At 42.0% G+C, this 24677-nt stretch overlaps 1 protein-coding gene across 3 annotated transcripts; it reads left to right on the top strand.

The window, feature by feature from the left end:
* Nucleotides 1–1191: 1191 nt before the first annotated feature.
* Nucleotides 1192–24575, top strand: LOC116322911 (disintegrin and metalloproteinase domain-containing protein 23). Of its 3 annotated transcripts, none has more exons than XM_031743124.2 (26): nucleotides 1192–1386; nucleotides 2050–2267; nucleotides 2712–2788; nucleotides 5943–6006; nucleotides 6752–6834; nucleotides 6984–7047; nucleotides 8243–8315; nucleotides 8761–8831; nucleotides 9008–9073; nucleotides 9267–9335; nucleotides 11126–11292; nucleotides 11463–11547; nucleotides 11642–11729; nucleotides 12850–12901; nucleotides 13761–13860; nucleotides 13940–14011; nucleotides 14104–14190; nucleotides 14282–14362; nucleotides 14478–14528; nucleotides 14613–14676; nucleotides 14767–14872; nucleotides 16903–17022; nucleotides 17279–17447; nucleotides 19055–19166; nucleotides 20469–20559; nucleotides 22696–24575. In XM_031743124.2, exons 1-26 carry the CDS (start codon nucleotides 1311–1313, stop codon nucleotides 22739–22741), a joined length of 2352 nt encoding a protein of 783 aa, XP_031598984.1. In that variant the 5' UTR covers nucleotides 1192–1310; the 3' UTR covers nucleotides 22742–24575. The 3 variants fall into 3 exon arrangements, with proteins under 3 accessions (XP_031598984.1, XP_039455876.1, XP_039455877.1); XM_039599942.1 differs by lacking the exon at nucleotides 20469–20559 and adding an exon at nucleotides 19546–19636; XM_039599943.1 differs by lacking the exon at nucleotides 20469–20559.
* Nucleotides 24576–24677: the final 102 nt, after the last annotated feature.

The raw sequence follows: 24677 nt of genomic DNA, 5'->3' as shown, positions 1-24677 counted from the left end.
AGTTGTACACTAATTAGGATTAATAAAGTGTTAATTACATAAAGATTACGCACGGGTTTATAGAGTGTTAAAGTATAACATACAAACAACTAAATGACACCTATATTGTCCTCATTAAACATTTACTGAGATTCATTTGTTTCTTTTTTTTAAAATTAGACAAATTCAAGTGTGTCCTATTAATGAGGCTTTGTTCTCATTATATGTCTGCCGTCACAAAAAACAAAAAACAAAGATACCAGATTAGGCAGTTTAAACATATCATCAGCTTAAAATGTTGTGCAATATTTCACTCATATGAGCGTAATAACTAATTAAGTACAACTATGGCCGCATACAGTAATTTTATGTCGAATGGGTGGATAAATTTGCTCTAGCCCTTGGGCGAAAATGTGCTTTTAGACCCCAGTTGTGAATGAACAAACACTATAGGGGGGCAGCTTTATTATGCACCACAGAGTCCCAAATTACTGGAATACTACCTGGCCCCGGGTTTTCTGCGTATCCGCACAACTCAGGTAAAACATTCAGGAAAATGCACCATGTGAGTTATCGTAAAAACTACAATTTTAAGGATGTTAGAACTAGGTTTTGACTCAAGGCACCTTTACACAACAGATAAAAGTTACATATTGAATAATACTGATAATGATTAAAGAGCAATTACAGCACACGGTCTGGTTTACGCTGCTGATAATACATGAAGCCGTTTTAGAAGATTATGGTGCTGCTGAATGGTCCCAGTACTTTCTCTCCCAGCAGACATAGTTTGACATTGTCTTTAATTAGAAAACCACTGAAACTAAACTTGAAAGTAGAACGATTATTCTATACTGGTATTGTTTACAGTGGCAAGTGCCTACATAATGTAACTACTATGTATTACTGCATTAATTAAAACATTATATTATATTATATTATATTATATTATATTATATTATATTATATTATATTATATTATATTATATTATATTATATCAGTGACAATGATTAATATGGAGCCCGTGCCTCCTCTTTGGTTGTGTCTGTGGTGAGAAAGGACATTTGAGCTCATCAAGGAGGAGCAGCAACCTGCTGGTAGACTTCCAGTAGCTGCCTCCTGGCCACCGCCTTCTTTCAGCACCCCCTCCTCTCTCGCTTCTTCCTCCTCCTCCTCCTCCTCTTCCGCTACTGCAGCAGTAAAGCCCGGTGTCTCCTGCATCCATGAAGAGATCCCCCCTCCACGGCACCTCCCCCGCCACGATGGGCCGCGAGCAATTAACTGCGTTGATGTGTTGATATTGAGATGTTTCAGTTATCAAATATGAATCATGCATTTGATATTTCTGGCCACTTTGCTCGTCAGCATCCTTTTGCCTTGGCTTCATCCATCACTAGCTTCACTCGGTAGGTACTGCCACAGCCTGCTGGCTTTTTTGTCACTTTAATGTGATCGCGTACGCCTTCCACTCTGTGCTTTGTGCTGAAATATTGTTTGGTGATGTGCTTTGGATCTATGACAGCGTTCCTCGGAAGCCACGGGGAATTATTGTATTTAACACGCTGCGTCTTTAGCGTGATGCTGCATGAGGGCAGACTACAGCATCTCAGCATCTTTTGTTCAGCTAGTAAAAACACAGTGATCACTGTTATGGATATTTACTACGCTTGAATTAAGTCTAACACACAGGCTCTGTGTTTGTTCAAGTGCGTGATATTATCCAGGCACGCCGGATTAAATGAGAACAGTATTTATCTGGTGCAGTTTTTACTTTGGCAATAACCGTATCAAAAGTGGTTTTCATTTAAATGAGGCAGTTTATAGTCTGTGTTCTAAATCAGTGTAATTGGGGGTTGCTATTAGTTTTTGAGTATACTGCTGCATGTAATCACTGCAAATGAACTGTGTCATAAAAATGTCATAAAGCTAAAGCCACTTGCCTCAGTGTAATAATTGTGTTTAATGAATTAAAGATGATACCTGGCTTTGTGCATATCTGTACGCATCGTTTAGGTTTTTAATATATATATATGTATATATGTATCTGTGCTGTGAAAAATCCCTTGCAGAGGTTCAAGGGGTAGAGGACAAGGTTGAGAGGGACGCAGTGTCGGCTCTGCTGAAGCAACAGGCAACTGCAGCACCCACCACATACAACACAACACACCATGCAGTAGAGCATGTGATCACCTACCCCTCTCGGTTGATCTACTACCTAAATGAGGACTCTGAGAGTACCTACCATGACCTGAACACCCATGCTAAGAACCAAGCTTCAGAGGGCCAGGTATGTGGAAGAGGGGTGGATGACGATGATTAATGCTTGCATAGCCTTGATTGTGCAAAAAGTTTGCAAGATGTATGGTCAAAGGTTGTAGTACATAATATTGTGTTGTTTGGTCTGATCCCAGTATTTCATGTCAGTTTGCTGTACAGAATCAGTCAAAGCTAAGATAGTAGTCAAAATAGACCCACCTAGCATAGTTTATGTGTTTCTTTAGCAACTGGAATGATGCCAAAGCAAGTGTGCTGAAAGAAGCACTTCTTCCCGTCAACCCGTTGTACATTAACATCCGTCATTGATACAGCACATCTGTTATTTGTGCATTGTGCTGTAAATGAAGTTGAAGGCAGACCCTGGAGGATTTTGGCTCTGTGAGACGCTGCTTTAATCTTATTTGTTTTGCAAGCTACCATTATCTGCAGTGACTACTCTTTTTCCCTTCTACAGGCAGTCCACCTAGCCCAAGTTAGTTTCCAGTTAGAGGCATTTGGCTCCAGATTTGTTCTAGATCTGTCTCTTAACAAGTAAGTCCTCCTAATCTAATTTAACCACAGCGATTCATTTCACTTAAATTGGTTAGTGTTATCGATTGTGGGCTTTTTTTCTGTGAAACTCAGAGATGTGTAAGAATTTTGTTGATCTCCCTGTAAAATCCTCAAACATTATTTTTGCGCAAGACCTTGTTTTTTTTCCTAAAATCTCACCACCAGGCTGTCTGAGTGCTAATTTAGCATGAGACAAAACGCATCATAGCCCTTTATGGGAAATGACACCAGATGATAAGAACATGTCAAAGAGTATTTGTTCTCAAGGTCATCTCAGCAAAAATGACTAAACAGATAAAACAATAGAATTTCAGTATCTTGTATCATGCTGGCCTTGTGACCAGCATCCATATAGCCTATCATAGACACTCTTCACTCTATAATACGTGGTGCTGTATAGAATACAATTAAGATAACTCTTATTTCCTGTTTTAAATCCTTTACTAATTTAAATATAAATCTGCTTGTTACAGATTTTGGTGTACCACAGTAATAATAAATATAATGAAATTGTTGTGATCAGAAAGATAAAAAATATAAAGACCAGTGTAGGACTCAAACAGAACATGCATAAGTGCACCACACTTGTATTTCTATCATGACAGCACAAAGCAGACGTTTAGTGAACTGAAAGTCGACTCAAACAAAGATACGAAGCGCTGAACCACGTCGAGTGGCTGACTCTTGTTTGTAAATGATATGTATAATGTGTCAGAACAGAGCTTAATGCAGCATCAATTGAAGATAATGTAATCAGGGAAACTGTGGGTCAGCACGTTGGTTGCTAAGTGCTAAGAGCGACGTCAGCTCAGCAGCCAGACTAGTTTTATCTGAAGGATTTTGGATAACCAACATCTCTATATTTAATGAGGATTTAATAAGCTTGCATCAAAATGAGGATGGAGACGGCTGCTCTGTGTTCTGCATCTATGGATTCACTCCCTGTATAAAGAAGCCTGGCGTACATATGTGAAAAATTCCTGTAGGATTTAGTTACTTTTATGTTTTCTTATCATGTGGTTGGATATTCAGCTTGTGCCTGTGGCTTGCTGAGATCACAGAGGATGTGCCATAAACTTCAGATCCTGTAAACACGCTTTGAAATTACTTTATACAGTTGTTACTTCAACTATAATGAAGGAAATGTTGGAGCTTTGGCTTCATAGTGGTTTACGTATCATGTCAGTGCCCACGTCAAGGCTGATAAAGGCTTGTAGGCAGTGCAGCAGTATGGAGCAATTAGTATTTGTTTTATTGCCCAAATGTACAAGTTCAGAAATCTTTTGCAGTCTGCGGTTTTGGAGATCACATATCGGCGCTGGGATATCTTCAGAGTGTCTGTCACTGCTATCTTCGTTTTAAGTTGAACATTTCCTGTGAGGTTTAGCTGAAATGAAAAATGCATCGCTTCTTGTATCGCATGCATCGTGTCAAGTGACAGAAAAGCCTGTCACTCTGTTCAGGAATCACCACAGAGTACAACAGGAAAATCTCAGCAGCAGTGAAGAGGCCTGCACGTGTGACCTTGATTCCCAGCTGTTTGCTTGTAGGTTCTCAACTAGATGCTTTTTTTGTGTGAGAACAGGGGTTTGAATTCTGCTTAGTGTTGTAGCTGCAGCAGCACTGATCTAAATATAGATAGGTCTGCACCCTGCTAGTGGGTGCTGCTTTATCTGCTCACCTCTTACCGTACCTGGAATTGCAAGCAACTAAAAAGATGATTTACAGAAACTAATATAAGTCTTACTTTTAAAGAATCTGGATGTTTTTGAAATGCGTTAGTTAAATCGTCAGTGGCCACAATGGCAACTTTGTCTGGGAGATTTTCTTCCTTTGCCGTCTTTCTGAATACTTAATAGCATCTCCATATATTAAGCCTCAGAGCAGATTATTGCCTTGCATGAACAGCATGACAGCGTTATGTGCTGCTATGGGATTTTAGAGTTACATTTGATCTGGCGCCAGACGTGAGAACCTCATGCAGCTCTTTGGTCCCCTCTCTCTCCTTTACCTCTTTGTGCCATTCATGTGCTGCGGCCTCTCCTGCTGCATTGTGGTGCTCCGTCTCCTGTGAACCAAGAGACCTTGGGGCAGAACTCCCTTCTCACGGTCTCCACACGCAACCGTGGCGCATAGACGTTTAAAATGACACACCTCAAGATGCTCACGCTCCGGCGCTTTACCTTTCCACACTCAGCTATGTTACCAGCCAGCCAGAGAGCCAAACACACACTCATACACACACAGCCGTTCAAACACCGATACACTCTGGTGTGGCCCACTCTTCTCATCTGTCAAGCTATAAATAGCCCTTCACTCAGGAATCTCTCAGAGACTGCTCGTGCCTTGGCTCACCTCTCGTAATGGTGCACTTCCTGTTCACATGCTCCAACGTATCACTCAAAAAACTGGTCACGCTGCTGGTGTCACAATACAGAGCCACTATTTCCATCCTTTTTTTTTTTCCTGCTGCGGCACAGCTATATGTTCAGAGAGGAGGGATGTTTCCGTTTTGCAAGGTTACTCAGAAAAAAAAAGCGCCATTGTGGCAGAAATTATCTCTTGAAGTCAGCTAACAGCCCGAGTGTGTGAGGGACGCTGACTCAGGGAGCTGCTGAGAGGACTGTTGTGTTCAAGGTGAGGTCGAGGCCTTACGATAATTTATCGCATTAGGCTTTTCCGTTCAGTTTAATTTGGGCAAATCTGATGCAGAAGCAGCTTCATATGATATAATTTGCTTCTGTTCTGTTCTGTTCTCACGGTGCTTTTGAGAGATTTTTATCAAATCCAGTTTTATTTTGTGCATCTTCTGCCGGGCTAGTTAGTCATCCCCCGGTTACCTGCATAGTAATTTTTCCTGAGGGCAGACAACATTTAACATCTCCACTGCACTTTTGAGATGCCAGGGGAGTGTTTGTGCAGCCAAATGCGGGCCCGGCGGTGATGACTGTTCGTGTTTAAACGCCAACCAAAGCACTGCTCTCTCACCACTAGTTTAAAACCACAATATGTGAGTCAGAGAAAGCAAAACGAGACAGACAGACTCCTGCATGGTTTTTTTTCACTGCATCACCTCCTTTTACTCCTCCTGGCAACTCCTCCTGTTACTAACTGCAATATCTGTTTTCTTCAGTGACTTGCTGTCTTCAGATTATGTTGAGATCCACTATGAAGGAGAGAAACCTGTTATATCAAAGGTAATGTTTAAGTAGACACATTTCTCAGTTATTTTGCTGTGGTGGGCCATGTGTATGCTGCTTTGACCTTGCACAGAGATAGACAGATAGACAGATAGATAGATAGATAGATAGATAGATAGATAGATAGATAGATAGATAGATAGATAGATAGATAGATAGACAGATAGATAGATAGATAGATAGATAGATAGATAGATAGATAGATAGATAGAAACATAGACGAGGATGTAAGCTAGTGAGATGGAGATGAGAGCTGTTTTCTCCTGCTGCTGATTCAGGCAGAGAGCTGGGTTGGGCATGCTGTAGCTGAATCAGCAGGGTTTTGCTCCCCTGCAGCCTCCTGCTGGAGCTCTGGTCACATGATGAGGGAGCGAAAGTACTCTGCAGTATCAGTGCAGGACGGGATGGGTGAAGTGTGTGTGAGGGAGAGGAAAAGAGAGAGACAGAGGGAAACGGGGTCCTGCGCTCACCCGGGGTCTGATGGCTGACTCACAAACAGTGTCGGCACCCACCTTGCAGTGTATTAACTTCCCCTTTTAACAAGCATAGATTGAGCCCCCCTGCAGGAGTGAGCTGCAAATAAGCCAAAACTGACATCTGTGACACAAGCTGTTACCCTTTTAGGACTGCTGGAAAATTCAAACACACTGACAGCTTTACACAGTGCCACAACGGTGTACACACAACTCTGTGCGTTATGCTAGCGCCGATGCTGCCTTAGTACTGTGTCTTCTTCCCTCAGGGCGGTGAGCACTGTTACTACCACGGCCAGGTGAGAGGGAACGATAACTCCCACGCAGCCTTATCTACCTGTAACGGTTTGCAGTAAGTGAACATCAGATTTATTTATTTTTTTTGTGAAATCTTCGCCGCGCTCAGAATATCTCTGGATGTACTCATCTCTGCTGCTTAGCTCCTATTGACTCGGTATTGACTGGTGTGTCTCTCCCTTTTATTCTCCCTCTGCCTGGCAGTGGGATGTTTGACGATGGAGTCCATGTGTATCTAATCGAGCCCTTGCAACAGAATCATTCAAGTGTAAGTTATTCCTTTCGCAGACACGCACACTGCGATCAAACAAACATCCTCACCTTGGATGCAAACGCACGTTTTATGCTGTTACTCCTTTTTGTTTTCACTCAAGGATATCCTACCAGGATGATCCTGTTTTCAAAGGAAAGGGCCATTTCCTATATGACATTAACATGACCCTATGTTTTTTTTTTTTTTTTACTACTTCGATATGCCAGGTATTCTTTAATTGTTGGATTTCATGATCTAAAATATGGCTATAGCAAAAACAAACAATGTGCATTTTTATTGTATGTTAATCATCATAATACCTATTTGTCAAGCCATAGTAGAAAGCTGGTTACGGTTAGGGTGGTTTTCTAGTCCTGGATGACTATTCAGTGATGCCTCTGGCCCACACCAGTTCTTCCTGTTAAATGGCCTGTATTTGTATAGCGCTTTACTCAGTCCCTAAGGACCCCAAAGCGCTTTACACTACATTCAGTCATCCACCCATTCACACACACATTCACACACTGATGATAGCAAGCTACATTGTAGCCACAGCTGCCCTGGGGCGCAGTGACAGAGGCGAGGCTGCCGGACACTGGCGCCACCGGGCCCTCTGACCAATAATTATATCATAGTTATAGTCAAAGAGGAACATTAGGTGCTAATGGGAATCTGTGGCCAAAAAAATCATGAGTGACGGGATGTTTAGAGATCGCCAGCACTTTCTTCTTGTTGTAATCATCTGTCGGACATGCTTTTGATTGCACGGTATCTGTTTTCTAGCATCGACAGTCTACATGTTTGTGCACTGCTTGAAATGTTCCTTTTCCTGTTACTATAAGTGGATTTGACTGCATTGTTGGTGGGAAAAATAGTTTCCCCCCCCTTTACATGCAAACATAAGTGCTCTCGTTCTTTATAAAACTGGAACACCTCGTGCTCTTGAAATCAGCAACTCAAGAGTACTCGCTCTGATACATAACAGCAGCTAAACGTCAGAAAAGTGGTGCAGCAGGCATTCAGCGCCAAACATTTTTATTTGTGTAATTATTTAGTCCTGCATTTACTTTTGTAAATCCTTGATAAATTAAGTGTTAGCGTTTAAATGTATTTTTTTCATTTGCTGAATGTTTGGTTTTAAGCAGAATAAACTGCTTGTACAAGTTACCCTTCCTTTTTTCCCCCCGATTTGTTTGCCTGACTCCTACAGGATACAGCTGCTAGGCCTCACAAACTAAGAAGAGCAGCCTCTTCTTTGTGGGATGATGATTCACAGGAGCAGGGTAAGGTTTCGATGCCTGTCATTAATCTTTTCACACACTGTCTTTATCAGTCCTTCCCCTCTGACCAGCACCACACCTCTTTTGACTTCTTAACCCTGACATTATCATCCCTGTCTTCACCACAAAGCAAGGACAGGAAGGTCCAGATAGGCTGTCACCTCAGAAGAGACCTTTAAAACAAACTGGATTGGATTTTAGTGTTATAGTTGCCAAATGGACCAAATGTGTATAACTTTCCTTGGATCACATCACTTGCCTCGCTGCTGTTTTGCCAAGTTCCCTGTCTCCACCCGTCTTTTTGCACTTCATGGGAAATTTTGAGACACGCTGTAGGAATTTCTGGGAAAATGTCACATGCATAACTGATTTCTTTCAAAACAAGGCTGCAGGGACGTAAACACTTGAGTCTGTAGAGGTGTCACTCTTTCCTTGTGCTTATTTGCAGAGGAAGATGAGGAGCAGCTCTTCTCCGAGCTGGATGAACTGTCCTGGCTGAGGCGCAGGAAAAAGCGAGCAGTAAGTCTCTGATCTCACCTCTCTCTGAAGTAATGCAATGACTTTAGTGCACTCACTCCGGCTGCGTTTCACAGTTTACAATAAAAACACCCACAGAAGTTTACAAGGTCAGACCTATGGTGATACTCCAAATTATACGCTTGAAGCTGCCTGGTCATTGTTGTTTTGTTTTGCAGATGCCTCGCAGTGTATTTGAGGAGATGAAGTATTTAGAAGTCATGATTGTCAGCGACCACAGTATGGTGCGTAAAAATCTCTCCTTTTTTCCTCATTTGATGCTGTACAGCTGGTATTTTATCATGGACAAAAAGATACTCTTTAATATTCCAGACCTGGGCCGACTCCCTCCCTGAAGAGGGAGCAGCAAGCGTCACTGAATGTTACACACTGTACATCACTGTGTGCTATTTTTTCCCTCCCCCTTTCTGTTTGCAGTTTAAACGACACAGGAACAAGCAGCACACGAGGAACTTTGCCAAGTCAGTAGTTAATCTTGTGGATAGTGTGAGTAAGCTTTTTACTTATCCTTTGAGCAAACTGGAGTGTGTGCTTTTTTTGGAAACCTCTTTTAGAATATCATCTGTAGAAGACCCGCCAAGAGTTCAGCAACATCTCCTGCTGTACTAAATAACAGTTGACTTTTAATGTTGTGCCATCAGCAGGTCTAACTTCACTCAGCTACTATTATCACCAAATCAGCACCAAAATACTCACAGTCTAGCCCAGGGGTGTCAAACTCCAGGCCTCGAGGGCCGGTGTCCTGCAGGTTTTAGATCTCACCCTGGGTCAACACACCTGAATCACATGATTAGTTCATTACCAGGCCTTTGGAGAACTTCCAGACATGTTGAGGAGGTAATTTAGCCATTTGAATCAGCTGTGTTGGATCAAGGACACATCTAAAACCTGCAGGACACCGGCTCTGGAGGCCTGGAGTTGGACACCTGTGGTCTAGCACATGACTTCTCTGGCATCACAAGCTGGATAAGATTTGATTTTGTTCAGCGCTCACTGTCTGCAAAATGTTTAACATTTCATTCACCCTCGTGTGTAATTTGCATTTGATGCTTAAACTACAATGGTAAACATTGTCACAGGACTAAAATGCACGACTCCAGGCAGACACAATAATGCAAAACAAACCTTTTATTTTGTCGACGTCGTAGATCAATAACTAAAACCAAGGAAACCACAGAGAACCGGGGTAAACAGCAAGCACACATCCAGGGAAGACAAAGACTAAATGAAAGAAAGGCAGTATACACTCACCAGCCACTTTGTTAGGTACAGCTGTTCAATAGCTGCTCATTAACCCAACTATTGAATCAGCCAATTACATGGCAGTAACTCAGTGTATGGAGGCATGTAGAGGTGTCAAGATGACCTGCGGAAATTTGCATTGACTGTCAGAATGGGGAAAAGGGGTTATTTAAATGAAAGTGCTGCTAAAACTTTTTGGGATGCAATGGAAGAGTCACATCATTATTGTGCAGCTGACAAATCTGCAACTACTGAGGGAGGCTGTCACGTCAATATGGACCAAATTCGCCAGGGAATGTTTCCAGCATCTAGTTGAATCTATGCCACATAGAATTAAACATTTAAATGCAGTTTGTAGTGAGTGTATATAAACAACCTGAGGGCAAACTGGGTGCAGGAGAGAAATGAAACATGGGTGAAAATGCAAGATAATCACAGGGGAGGAAGTAAAAGTCAAAGCAAGACACAAGAGACAACCGACAGAGTAAAACAGGAAATAGCTCAAAAGATAAACACTAAACACAGAGACAAGAAACTCACTCTGGTTAGTCTTGAGCTAGAATACCTCAAGACAGCAACTGGAATACAAGGAAGCATAAAAACTTTGACTAGAACAGGCTTCTGTGTTCATTTTATCTAAACATTAAAAATATATCTTCAGTAATACTGCAAAGGATCAAATCAGGAATCCAGAAATCATCATGCCAAAGATAAGAATCAAAACTTCAACAGAGAAAAACAGAGAAAGCAAAACAGACACCCAAACTCGGATAGATAACTAAGAATTCAAAACTCCAAAAATAACATCAAATCCAAAGACCCGGGCAAACATCATGGCTAAACATCAGCGTTACCCTTGTCTGTCTGTGTTCTTTGTGTGTACACTCCCCTGTATTCCTCCCCGCTCCCATTATTCTACATCTGTCCTCCCCGTCTCTGCTTCCTTTGCTGTCGCTCTCTGCCTCTATCTCACGCGTTTTGTTGTGTTTTTTTCTTTTTTCTTTACTGCTTCCATTCATTGCCTCTGACGGCAGATCTTCAAAGAGCAACTCCATACACGTGTGGTGCTTGTTGCTGTGGAGATCTGGACAGACAGGGATCACATCCCCATAAGTGTGAAGCCGCTGGAACTGCTGCGTGATTTCTCCAAGTACCGGCAGCAAAGCATCAAGCACCATGCCGATTCTGTGCAGCTACTCTCGTAAGTTCACCCTTCGGGGGCTGAACAGATCGTCTCTGTTGTTCTGGTTTTGCTCCGATGGAAGTACGCTTTGTTTGCCTGCCTGTAAATAAAGCTGCACTGCTGTGTTCTTACCTGCTTTGTGCTATTTATATCTTCTGTCTTATTCTTCATCTCCATCATTCTTGTAGAAACGCCACCTTCCACTACCGCAGAAGCAGCACTGCGTACTTTGGAGGCATGTGTTCTGTAAGCCGTGGAGTAGGCGTCAATGAGGTCAGATTTACTGTCACACGTCCAGCATTGCTCTGTGGACGTATCGCGGTGTGATTATGCGGTGAATAATGTTTTGTCACTGTTGTGCCAACAGTACGGCACCACCTCGTCCATGGTAGTGTCTCTTTCCCAGAGCCTGGCACAGAACCTCGGCATCCAGTGGGATCCGGCATCCAAGAGAAGTAAACATGAAACACTTTTTCTTAACACACAGCTGCTATAAGTACGATAGGGATGGCAGGCTAAAGTCACAAAGTTCATGGCACATAGTAAATAACAGTTTTTATGTAGCTGTCTCAAAAATGCACCTATGTGGTGTTTTATTGAAGACCCTGTGATCCCTACACTGGTTTCAGATGCCTCTCTAACATTGTCCAGCTTTGCTTGAACTAAGGTCAGGATGGGAACATTTTTCACTCTTAAAACAGACATAAACATACAGCTGAAATCCTTGTGCTGCGCGGCTAAAGTTGTTTGTAAAGCAGAGGAAATTTTTTGATGGCAGGTGTTTAAATGCGCTTTATTTAAGACTGCTAACTGGATGTAATCTCACATCTGGAAATTGGAGAAGTAGCTCCATTAATCAGAAATGTAGGTGTTTTTCTTTCTCGAAATTGTATTTTTAGCTCTTTGAGCACCACAAATACTTCTGCTCTCAACTCTTTAGGTCTAAGAAGGAAGTGTTTTGTGTTATGTGAACTTTCACATTTCACTATTCAGTTACTATTGGCATTTAGCTGTTGAAATACAGGATACAATGCATTTTTTTTAAAAGTCTTGACTGATATTTTAGTTGCATTCACAGGCCTCCTCTAAAACAAAAAGGTGATTTATGTTTGGAGCAAACTGTCTCTTTGCAACCCTGCTGCCAGAAGTCACAGTTGGTGGACTGACTGTATTTGAGAAAAGTAGACCAGCCAATGTCCGTTTGGGAAAGAATTTATGCCATCAGATTTGAGATCGCCGTGCTTAATGAGGCAGCTGCCAGGTTAGAAACTGCAAGCTGGAAAAAATGCTAACCATCAGCAAAAGCCTGTTTGTGGCCCCAAAGCTGCCTAGGAGAATGTCAGTGTAAAATAAAGTGAAGGGATTCTTCATTATTCAGCAGAAAGCTGGATATCAGGAGTTAAATCCACTGATTAAGACTGCTTTTCTTTGAAATGACAAAAAAAATCATGCTAACATGTTTACTTTGTCTAGTCTTAAGTCTCTATTTAAAATGAAAGTTGTGGATGCTATCTTTTCTTACTCTGTCCGTTCTTCTTTCTCTGGTGTTTTTACACTTTCTGTCCTGTTTTGCAGAGGAATGCGGCTGTACTAGCCAGTGGACTGGTTGCATAATGGAGGATACTGGGTACGATCCAACATACCCCCGAGAAACACACATACACACTCATTCATTCACATGGCGGAGCAATTACAAATGCTCGCTTGTGTGCACTCAGTAATGTAGTAATCAGTACTTGTTCAGCTTTTTTCATTGTTGCTTGTTATTAATTAACTCTGAGCGACTGTTTAATACGGTTACACAGTTTTTAACCACCTAGTCAGTCAGTACACAAGTAAGAAAATGAATAAGTTGCACCTATTGTAATTTCAGCATGCTGTTTTGTGAATATTAAGCAACTCTTTTAACTAAAGTAGGATTGGGTATATAAAAGGTAGCTGTAGTCACCAGGGTGTCCCCCATTGGTTAGTTATGTTCCTAGAGAGGATTTTGCCGTCACCATCTTGTTGTTTTGAAACTGGACAGGATGAGCAACAGGTGGCTCTGACTCAAAAACCGAGGGACAAAGCATGCTGTTACGATAGTGACTCGTCAGTGACCAGAAGCATACCCAGCTTTATCATTCTTCACGCCTCTATTTGAGACCACAATTTAAATCGTGTTGTATTCAGTTTAACTTGAAACTTGCAACTGAGAACATAAACACAGTAATAATAGTTGCAGGGTCATCTTTCCATGGAAGCTCGTTTCTGCGACTTCCATTGGTCAAAATTTCAGGTTATTATTTCAAGATTTTAAACTTAGTGATACGTTTTAGTCAGTAAGCTGAAATTTTGAGATACCTAATCAAAATTGACTTTTGGCAAATTTACATGCACTCAGATTACTTGAAGTCAACATTTTAGGCATAGTTTTTTGACTGTATCCTGTTTGGTTGGACTTTGAAAACTGAATACTTGTAAATATCACTGTCTTCTCTCTGCAGAGTCCAACACCCACAAAAATTCTCCAAATGCAGCATCTCAGACTACAAGGAGTTCCTCCTGAAAGGTGGAGGTTCTTGTTTGTTCAACAGGCCAACCAAGGTTAGCTGCCCCTTCTCTCAACATGTCAAACTTTTATGCACACATGCTCCTTTTACACCGTCTTGTCCTCTCCTGACAGCTGTTCGAGGCAGCAAATTGTGGGAATGGATTTGTAGAACTGGGAGAGGAGTGCGACTGCGGACTGAGAACAGTGAGGGTCTTTTTACTTCACCACGTCACGCACGCCCATTTGCCATCTTCTCTTTGTTCAGATGCTTGAAGCTCGTTTCCCTTTGTTTTCAGGACTGCCAAAAGGAATGCTGCAAGAAGTGCTCCCTTGCCAATGGGGCACACTGCAGCGATGGACCATGCTGCAATAAAACATGCTTGGTACAAGCTTGGTTCTTTCTTTTTAAAGCTCAGAAAACCTAGTAGTTGATTTCTGAAATCTAACACTGTTTTATTCTCCTTTTCTTGCCAGTTCTACCCACGAGGTTACAGCTGCCGCTATGCTGTGAACGACTGTGACATCTCAGAGACCTGCTCTGGGGACTCGGGACAGGTTGAGCTTATGGTTTATTTAGCTTTAAATAGCTTTAAGTAGTTCATTTTTTTGCACATTGAACACAAATTTGGCTGTTAAAAAAGAAAGGTTGTTCTCTTTGTGATTTTTACAGTGCCCGCCAAACCTTCATAAACAAGATGGTTACATCTGCCAGGTAAACCAGGTAAGAAATGGGTATTTAAAAACAAAAATTAATGCCAACATGTGCTCAAAGTTTTCTGATTTTTAAAAAAATCTCTATCTAAAGGGTCGCTGTTACAGTGGAGAGTGTAAGACCAGAGAGAACCAGTGTAAATACATCTGGGGATCAAGTAAGGTTTAATGCTCCTCGGGTTAATTTGAGCACGGGTTCTGCACGAGGAGAGGCAGTGTGCAGCTCATTGCCTGTCTTTTGGTTTTAGAGGCCGGAGGCTCGGAGAAGTTCTGCTATGAGAAGCTGAACACGGAGGGCACAGAGAAGGGCAACTGTGGAAAAGATGGAGAAAAATGGATCCAGTGTAGCAAACAGTGAGCACAAAATAATAACACTGTCGCACATTCATTGAATAATAAAGTGCCTGAAAGCATATTTTTAACTTTTCTAAACTGATGAGCCAACATTTACACCCACTTTGTGCACCAAGCAGCCAGCTGTGCGTAGGTGAGAAAGTTTTACTGTCAAGATCCTTTAGGATCCCCAACTTTTTGTTGTGGTATTCCAAAGACATGTTGTACAAGTTAATCCTGTTATGTGGAATTTCAGCATCTGGTTTCTTAGTTGTTGTTTTTTTACAGCCATCCAACAGAGGGCACCAAAGGACACTGTTTAAAATGGATCATTGCCATCAAATGCCAGGAATGTATTTTTATCAATCAGATAAATTACTTAAAAAAAATTCCAGGGAAACCACCTCAGCACACGTCTTCAGTCTTCCTGGCTTTTCTCTTTAACTGGGACGTGATGGTAAAAGTCAAGTCGGTTTACACTGCCCAGCCAAAAAAAGCCACACCCTCAAATATTTAACTGGACTGCCTTTAGCTTCGATGACAGCAGGCATTTGCAGTGGCATCGTTTCAAAAAGCTCATGCAGTTTCACAATATGTATTCTCATCCAGAGTGGCATTCATTTTTTAACAAGATTGATGTCGGCAGAATCAGAACGCTTTGTAAAGTCTCCTCCGGCACATTCCCAATAAGGCAATATTCCCAATAACAGTTAAGGTCAGTTAAGTCTGGGTTGGCCAACCCACGTGTGAAAATGATGTCTCATGCTCCTTGAACCATTTATTCATAGTCTGAGCCTGATAAATCCTAGCATTGCTATCTTGGAACATGAATGTGATATCAGGGAAGAAAAACATCCACTGTGGAAAAACCCGGTCATTCAGTATATTCAGGTAGTCAGCTGACCTTATTTTAGGCCACATGGCACTGTAGAACCAACCGAAGCAGCCGAAGATTGTAAAATTGCCTCTGCAGGCTTGTACACTAGGCGCTCGGCATGATGGGTCCGTCATTTCATCCACCTCTTTTTATGACCACATTCCTCCTTCCAGGTTTTACACAGTGACACTTCTTTTTTTGTTTTAGTTTTTCTTTGCTGGAGATAACAGGAGGCTTAAAACTTTCCTTTTTGATAAAGCGTAAAGTCAGGGCTGGATCAGGTGACTCTGAACCATTCCTTAGGTATGCTTCGGTAATCTTAGACTGCTGGGAGAGTCCCATGTCCTTCACTCCCTTTCTTTTTCAGTTTCCATGTGTTTATAGAAGGATATTGCGTTTAATTATTAGTAATTCATTTTAAATTCTAGCTCTCCCATAGTGCGCCTTGTGTCCTAACTCCCTCTGCTCTCTCTTCTCTTTCCCATCACACCCATGGCATGGATCCAAGCCCCCCACACATTCTTGTGGGCCTACTTGTGGTTTCTACTGGAGGTTTCTACTGGAGGTTTCTTCCTGTTAAAAGGGAGTTTTTCCTTCCCACTGTCACCAAGTGCTTGCTCATAGGGTGTTGTCTCATTGTTGGGGTTTCTCTATAGTTCTGCAGGGTCTCTACCAATATAAAGGTGACAGTAACCTTCTGAAACAAACTAAAATCTTTTCCACAACCACGGGAAATGTTTTGTGATGTGGTTGTTTAAATAATAAGAAGGTGCTCACTGCATCATCTTAGGGTTAATTAAATGACATGTTGCCAGCTGCATTAATTAATCACTGCAGTAATTATCCAATGAAAGGCTTATACTTAATAGCTTAGTTAAATCCAGGTGGCGACTTCTTTTTGGCCAGGCAGTGTATTTGTAAACATGTTTAAAGGTTAGCAGTGTGACTTTAAAATTGCACTCAATATTAAAAACTAAACATTGACTGTAACAGATCAAATCAAAGTTATCAGCAGGAGGCTTCAGATCTTTACAGATGTCGCTTTGAACATAACTAATAGAACTTTTTGGTGCATTTTGGTAATTGATGGTGCAGAAGTGGACATTACATTGTTAGAGAGGTGGAGGAGTGCTATCTGTACACATTTTCGGTTGCTTATCTCTCTCTTTTACAGTGACGTGTTCTGTGGTTTCCTTTTGTGTACCAATGTCGGGCGTGTCCCTCGCATTGGAACCATGAAAGGAGACAGTACCCCCACCTCCTTCAACCACCAAGGGAACGTGATACAGTGCACGTAAACACATTTACTTTAATATAATGCCTGGGGCCTGGGGGCTCTTTACCCATGTGGGAAATAAATAGAAAAACTCTATAGTAAATTTGGGGGATTTTTTGTGTCGTAATGGGTCATTTTCTCATAAAACGCAAGCTGTTACTAGAAGTTTTTCTATTTCTTTGTAAAATGGGTGCCTACAGGCAGTGTTTCTTCTGTGGCTTTAGTTTTTGGGAGACTTCAACACTCCTCACCTCTTTTCCATCCTTCTCCTCAGGGGTGCCCACGTCCTTTTGGATGATGAAACTGATTTAGGCTACGTGGAGGATGGGACTCCTTGTGGGCCGTCAATGATGTGCCTTGACCGCAAGTGTCTGCCCATCCAGTCACTTAACATGAGCACCTGCCCCATTGGACCCAACGGACATGTGTGCTCAGGCCATGGGGTGAGTATTTGTACGTACTTACCTACACCTTAGCTCACTGGCAAATTGAGAGGGTGTTCACTCATTTTTAGAAGATTAGCAAGCATGGACTGCGTGGAGTATTTCTTTGTAAGAGCTGCAGAGTGTTTCCAACACCTTTGATGAAAAGAGTGCTTACTGAGTCATGGATAAAGGCTGTTTATGCTTTAACTTAGAGTTTCTGTTCGGCAAACACCAGTATTTGCTCTTTGTTTATTAAATCTCACTCTGGAGGGATGAGGAAAAATAAGGAGGCTCATTGCATTTCAAATGCCCAGGGTTGTTGATTTTTTTTTCTCAGTAGAAAAAGTCAAACAAAAGCCTCGGGCTTAAGGGAAATATGCAACTGGCAATCCTTTATTCAGGTGTCAACACAAACTGGAAACTGGGGAAAACCTCTATGCTTTTATGGAAATGTCAAATACCTCTTATACCAGTAAGCCAGACTGGCTTTATTTAGATTTTTTAAGAAGAGGTTGCAGAATAAAGCTTTTTTAATTCTGTATTTAAATAAAAATAAATAAAATACTTCTCTTTATCCATCTATCCATTTTCTTAACGGCTTATGCAATTCAGGGTCATTCAGGGTTGAACTCGAGTCTATCCCGGCTGCCTTTTCAAACTCTAAATGTGCTTCCTTTCTGAGTGGCCCAGCATGTGCAGCATCATTTCTAGCTGATGTGGTAGAAATTGCCATAATTAAAAATATGTAAATACATAATAATCAAAAATCATAATCTTTTCTGTAGGAAACACGATGCTTTATATTTCCTGCATTAAATGCAACTCAAAGTGTTTTTGAAAATATTATTTTGACAATAAAAGAAACACACAGATACAAAACAATAATAATAGATAATAGCTTGATTTTCTCTATACTGCATTGAGACGTGCATCTTCCCAGAAATATAACTTCCTATGGTTACAATATGTGATTATGATACCAATAATAGCATTTTGCTATTAATTACTAATGCAGTTGCTACTATTTTTCCAAATTAGAAATGTTCCATGTAGCCATTGTTCAATATTTATTATCTCAGATGATTGGATGAGTTTCACTTGAGACGACGGAGTAATGCAGACACACCAGTGCACAAGTATAAATGCAAAGCGTTAACTAACTGCAGCGTTAGGTTCTTCAGGGATTTAGTTCAGCACTATAAATGAAGCTTAAGATGTTTCTTAAAGGAGTTTTTTTCCCAAGCGAGTTCTCCTCGGGGGGCTATAGCTGCCTGGGAAATTACACATCGGTTGATTGATTTTCTTCAAGAGTCCCAGTAAGCCAGTCAGCCGAAAACCAGCTTGCCTAAATTAAATAAATTTTTTACACCATCCTGCACTTTTCTCGCTGTGATGCTTTTCTGTGATGCTCACACCAGCTTGGATTACTGGAGCTGAATAAAACATAGCTATTGTGTTTTTTCTATCATACGTCAAAACGTAAAAAAAAATGGAAGAGAAAAAAGTTCCTAGAGGGGAATTTTTAAAAATGTAATCCTGTGGATAGATTGAAAAAAGCCATAGCTGCTGCATCCTGATTTGAGGCTCTTTCATTCTGTTTACCTGTGTATGTCTGCTGTGTACAGGTGTGCAACAATGAAGCCACGTGCACCTGTGACACCACCTGGGCCGGGACAGACTGTAGCATGCCTGACCCGCCTAAAGAGCCAGATGTCGCTCCAGAAGAAGAACCCAAGGGTCGGTTTCCAACCTTTCTACTCCCGCCATCCGCCATCCAAAAATGAATATATCCACCCTTTTTTAATTTAGCCCAGATTCACATTGATCGTATGTTTAGTGTAAATGTTATTACAGTGTCGCTCTCAGTCGCACTGCTAGATCTGAGTCAGTCGCACATTCCTGAGTTTCACAGGTCTACTGGGGAACATAAAGGCTTTGATTGTAGGAGAATGTAAAAGCAGTGTAAAATTTGTTTGCTCTGATTCTGAAGATGATGCTTTGACCACAGGGGGAGGGGCTTACGGGGCAGTGGTCACTTCATCCATGACTCTGAAGCAGAAGCCTGCTATTTGTTTTTGACAGGGTGGTAATAATGCTCCTTTTCCCCTCTGCACAGTGAGCGTGGCCACTAACAGGCTGATAGGGGCAGTAGCAGGGACCATTCTGGCCCTGGGGGTGATTTTTGGAGGCACAGGGTGGGGAATAGAGTAAGCATCTTTAACCCTTTCACAGCTCTTCCTCTCATAGTGGTGCCTCAGTGTGCGGGCGGTCTCGTGAGCCGGCCTGAGCCCGTGTGTGCGTCCCGGTGGCTTTGTGTTTTCTTGTGTGTTGGTGATGACCATATAATTGTCATGTGATTGGATGTTTTCAGTGTCGTGTGATTGATTGATGGATCTCCCCTCCCTTCCTCCCTCCCTCCCTCCCTCCCTCCCTCCTTCCTCTCCTTCTCCTGTCACTTCCTGTCGTTCCCCATTACTACAAGCCTCTTTCTTCATCCTCCCTCTTCCTCCCTACTTCCTCTCCTTTCTCTTATTCTTAGTCGTTATGTGGTTGCTCCTGTGATCCTCTCCTTTCTGGGGCATGTGGGGCATTTAGACGAAAACAGTCCTGAGAAGTGTCCAGTTAGTGACCTGGCTTGTCAGTCAGTGGTAGGCTGTGTGGTGACTGGGACCCCTAAAAACATTTTGTACTGCTCACACTGCAGATCACACGTACATGTCACCTGTAAACCTTTACAGTGATGGATACCCAGGGTCTACACAACCTTAACAGACAAACCACTGATAATCATTACCTCAACTGACACCAGATAAACTTAAATATTTCCAGGGCGTTTGCTTGATTACATTCTCTTTATAACACTAAAAGGGGGTTGAAAAGCATGCAAAAAATGCATTCTCAAACTCAGTCATTTTATTGTAATAGTATACTTATGGTATGTTTTCTGTTCCATGTGAAATCATCATTGTATAGCTAAATGTTATTAATACAGTAAATGAGTATAGGAACTCATGTCTTTTTCCCCATAACCCTTTACAGGTCCTAGTGCCACCAATCTAATAATAGGCTCCATCGCCGGAGCCATCCTTGTGGCTGCCATAGTGCTGGGGGGGACTGGATGGGGCTTTAAGTAAGCAACACGCCGCATGCCTCTCCTGCTCTAACTCTAGCATCCCTGCTGCTTCTAGACACCAGGGTTTGAGCTCCTGCTACAGAATACAGCATCCCAGGGTGGACATGTTACACTTATTACACTTAGGCTCACATTGACGAGGAGACATGCAGAACACATATGGGTGCGGAAGGCGTTCAGGTGTTTGATACTGTATGAGTAAATTTGACTTTGGGAAACGCTTGGGGTGTCTGTGCATCTGTAGCAGAACCTCAAACTGATTAGACGGGCAGAGCTCAATGTTTGACATGCATTTCATAGTAAAGTACAGAGGGGACAGAATACTTTATAACAGCTAAGTGGTTAAGAAAAGTTTGTTTGTACTTATATTACAGAAATTATTCCCCTTTAAAATCTTAAACTAGGCCATTCAGTGTCACTCTATGGCTAGGAAATCTACCCACCGCTGATTAGCCTGCTGTCTTGAGCAACAGGGGTGTTACGCATCCTAATCTAAACAGACCTAAGGACTAAATAATAAATATGGTCCTACAGCCACTAAAGCATGCCAGAGAGCATCATGGTTGTCACTAAAACAGCAAAAAAACAAAAAAAAAAAGAGAAAGAAAATAGAATAAGAAACCAAACATTTCTGCATGTTGACTTGTTGATTTGGAGGAGGTCAGTTCATTGCACAAAGGCTGAGACAAACCCTGAGCAATTTGGTCCGAGGGTTGTCGTGCTCTCATCACTTCCATGATGTTTTTTTCTCACTCCGTCGCTCTTTGAGGCCGAGGCTTTAAATGGAGTTATGAGAACAACACACACAGACACACAGAGAGAGAGAAGCCAGGACCTTTTTGTTGTCTGCAGCCTTTGTGCCATGGCTGGCCACACCCACCTGGATGGCCGAGCTCCGCCATAGAGCAGAGCAGGACTCTCGGACCCGCCCACACCAGCTGCCATTGCTGCCTGCTTCGCAGACCCGGTACAGACACGGCGCATTGCACTGCATGAACCACGCACAGCAATAGTGCCACCTTCAACTGACCGACTATTGGAACAGGTGCATGACAGAGTGATAGAAGCCCCACAGCAAGCCACAGTACGGGGAGGTTATGCATCACTCCTGTTGTTGTACTCATTGTTGTCCCACTGTTGTGGTAGTAGTTACTGTTGCTGCTGCCGCCGCTGTGATCGTTGTTTCTGTGCTCGTCTCCTCTTTCCTCCTCTCCGCTGTAGAGTACACGTTATGTTAGCTCTTTCCTCCCAGATGGTTGTTTTGAGTGGAACTAATGTGTTTCCCATCAATACCGGTAATGACACATGTCTCCTACACTTCACCTTGTAAACTGATGTTGCACGAAGGAGCCGATCAGCACATCTGCAAGAAGGCAACAGAGTATATTTATATTCGTAAAACCTTAAAAATTATGTAATATGGCTTAGACTTTATTGTTCTTTGAGTCCAAAAATTAAACATGTTTATTTATTTCAGATCTGGCCAGTACTGCAAAAATTGTAAAGCAGATGTGATGTTTTCTCATCGCTCAGGTTTGTGACTGTAAATACCTCTGACTGTCTCTTTGCAGTCAAGGCTGAGCGGGCCAACATGGACCAGCCTGTCCTCACGTCAGTGTCCTCGGCGTTTGATCCTGAAGCCCTCAAAAAGTGCACATTTGGAACATTTTCATCAGGCACACTTACGCTGTGTCTAAAATCCCATACTGTGTGTGACTTAAACAGTAGGATTTAAACCTTAGGATACATTCCAGTGCCTTTGTAGAAATTTTATTAACAGCAGAGTGAAAGCATGTATTTAAACACTCAAGTTCAAGAGTTATCAATGTTAGATTACAGTTCACCAATCAGCCGTGCAGTACCTACTGCACTGTCCCGCTTACCCAAAATAGTATGTACCTCGCATGCTATTGGATACATAACTGAGAATGTGTTATACCAAACAATCCTCACGCATTATTTAAGCCTACTAAAAAGTACGTAAGTATGGGATTTTGAACACAGCCTTAAATATTAAACTGCAACTAACAGCATTTCCTTAAGAGAGCGTGGTTGCTTGTCCAGGTTGCACTAGCTCCGTTGCATATATAATTATAGCAGATGCTGACTTCTTTTTCTTATCTCCTCATCAAGAAATGTGAAGAAACGGCGGTATGACCCCAATGCCACAGCCATTTAACCCAAGGAGAAGATGGCAATCACACAGGGACTGCTCCAAGGCTTCCTTAGTTGGCTACCTGACAGCTGGACTGCACTTACTGCTGCTGATTCTTTGGCATTAGATTTACTTGAAAAAGACATAGTGGACATTTTAACAAATTTCCATTGTAGTGACATTATAAATGCAGCCTTTTTCAACTACACCTCACCCACTCCCACGCCCCTCCACCCTGATCTCTAGAGTGACAGAGCTCCTCTTTCCATCCTTTAGTGCCAGTGCACAGGCGTTCAGGCGGAATCCACACCACTCTCTCACCTGGCATGAATAAAATCGAAACAAAACCTGCTGCTTGCTGGCCCACCCGACCCCCACCCACCCCGCCCGCGCCCGGCATGAAGAGCCCTCTCTGCGGGGCTCTGCATGGCTACCAAAGCTATGAATATACTGCAAAAATAAAAAAGAAGAAAAAAAACACAGAAAGAGGAAAAAAAAAGCGCAGGAGAGAGCCTCATTAAAAGCCAAACCCAGTGGAAAGCCTGTTGAAGCTCCTGTTGAAGCAGAACATTATGGAGGCTTCATGTGAGGACCTATAAGGGCAATGCAGGCCATGTAGTGAATGCGCACACACACATACACACATGCACACACCACTGTACATATTTAAGGAGTTCAGGATTGGAATTGACAGCATATTTTCCAAGGACATCAAATGCTTTTGTTTTTTATCTTAACATCTTGTATAGCGGGTGTTTTTGGTAATGTTATTAAAATAAAAAACAAACAAACTGAGACTAGGATTTGGGCCAAAATGGTTAGAGAAGAAAATCTCAAGTCAGATTCGAGGACAGAGAGAGAAAGCTGTGGTGTCGAGGAGAAGCGCGTCATTTCCGGAGAGATTCAGACTGTGATCCGATTTAGCCCCCCCGTTTTTGAAGTATCTTCAACACTGACTCAAAAGCCAAAGAACCAATCAGCCGAACATGTGGATGTTGTTGCACACGGAGCACTTTCCCCTCTGTCTGCAGCCAGTGGTGCCTCTCATGCTGAGGGCATGAAGTCTGTCCATGCAGGCGCTCACGTGTCTGGCCAGGTCTCACTTAACAGTCCTCATCAACACCCACTATACTGGCTTAAGCCTTTTTGCTCTCATAAACTCTTAGTAGAAATCAAGTTCAGCTCTACAGGTAATGCTGCATGCAAATCACTATAGTGGGCTTATAATTCTATATGGGAGTCCCCAAAATCTGCAAGGAAAATATGCTACAAAAGATAGGTGCATGTCAACAATAAAAAACATTTAACTTTTATTTACTATGCAAAGGAAGATATTGCACAAAAGTATGGGTAATAGTGATATCGGTGTAGACATGGTTTTACAAAAGGAAAAAAAAAAACAACCTCTGCTAATCAGCTAATCTTTTGTATTTGGCCACTCCTACGTCTCCTTTCATTTCACTTCAGTGTACTCAAACTGTGGATGGACAAATAAAGAAATTATCAAAATAACTGAATTAGTATTTCAGAGGATAAGAGAGAGAGCACCCTTTTACATTTGTGGAACTGAAAATCATTTTTGTGTGTTTTTCATCCAGACAGATATTTTTAATCACACACACACACACACACACACACACACATACACACACACTCTGTATGGTGCCTGTACATATCGAGGCCTGAACAGTTTCCTTGTGCAGGGCTATCATTTCCAGTCCAGCTGATTGTTGGTGTATTCCAGGTGCTGCCATAGCACTGGCATCGTTGTAATCCTCCATGTTAATCATTGTCTGGTGTCCCTCTCTCACTGCATTATGTACAGTTGGACTGATTAATAAACTACGGACAAATTTTAGCCAAGCGTTTGTCTTCTTTTCTTTTAAATCCTCAATCAACTGCTGGTAACTCCTGATTGTGTAATTAGTGTTATTTAAGAGCAACTTTGAGGTGGTGGAAC

This window comes from Oreochromis aureus, linkage group 16, assembly GCF_013358895.1.
Source record: "Oreochromis aureus strain Israel breed Guangdong linkage group 16, ZZ_aureus, whole genome shotgun sequence".
Taxonomy (NCBI): domain Eukaryota; kingdom Metazoa; phylum Chordata; class Actinopteri; order Cichliformes; family Cichlidae; genus Oreochromis; species Oreochromis aureus.
This window is presented reverse-complemented; position numbering and strand designations above follow the sequence as displayed.

Bases quoted from the DNA above. Each gene is read 5' to 3' on its own strand.
- LOC116322911 (XM_031743124.2), top strand. From the start codon at position 1,311: ATGCATTTGATATTTCTGGCCACTTTGCTCGTCAGCATCCTTTTGCCT. The intron at 9,074-9,266 runs GTGCGTAAAAAT...TTCTGTTTGCAG, and splicing joins TTGTCAGCGACCACAGTATG to TTTAAACGACACAGGAACAA. The intron at 14,677-14,766 runs GTAAGGTTTAAT...TTTTGGTTTTAG, and splicing joins TAAATACATCTGGGGATCAA to AGGCCGGAGGCTCGGAGAAG.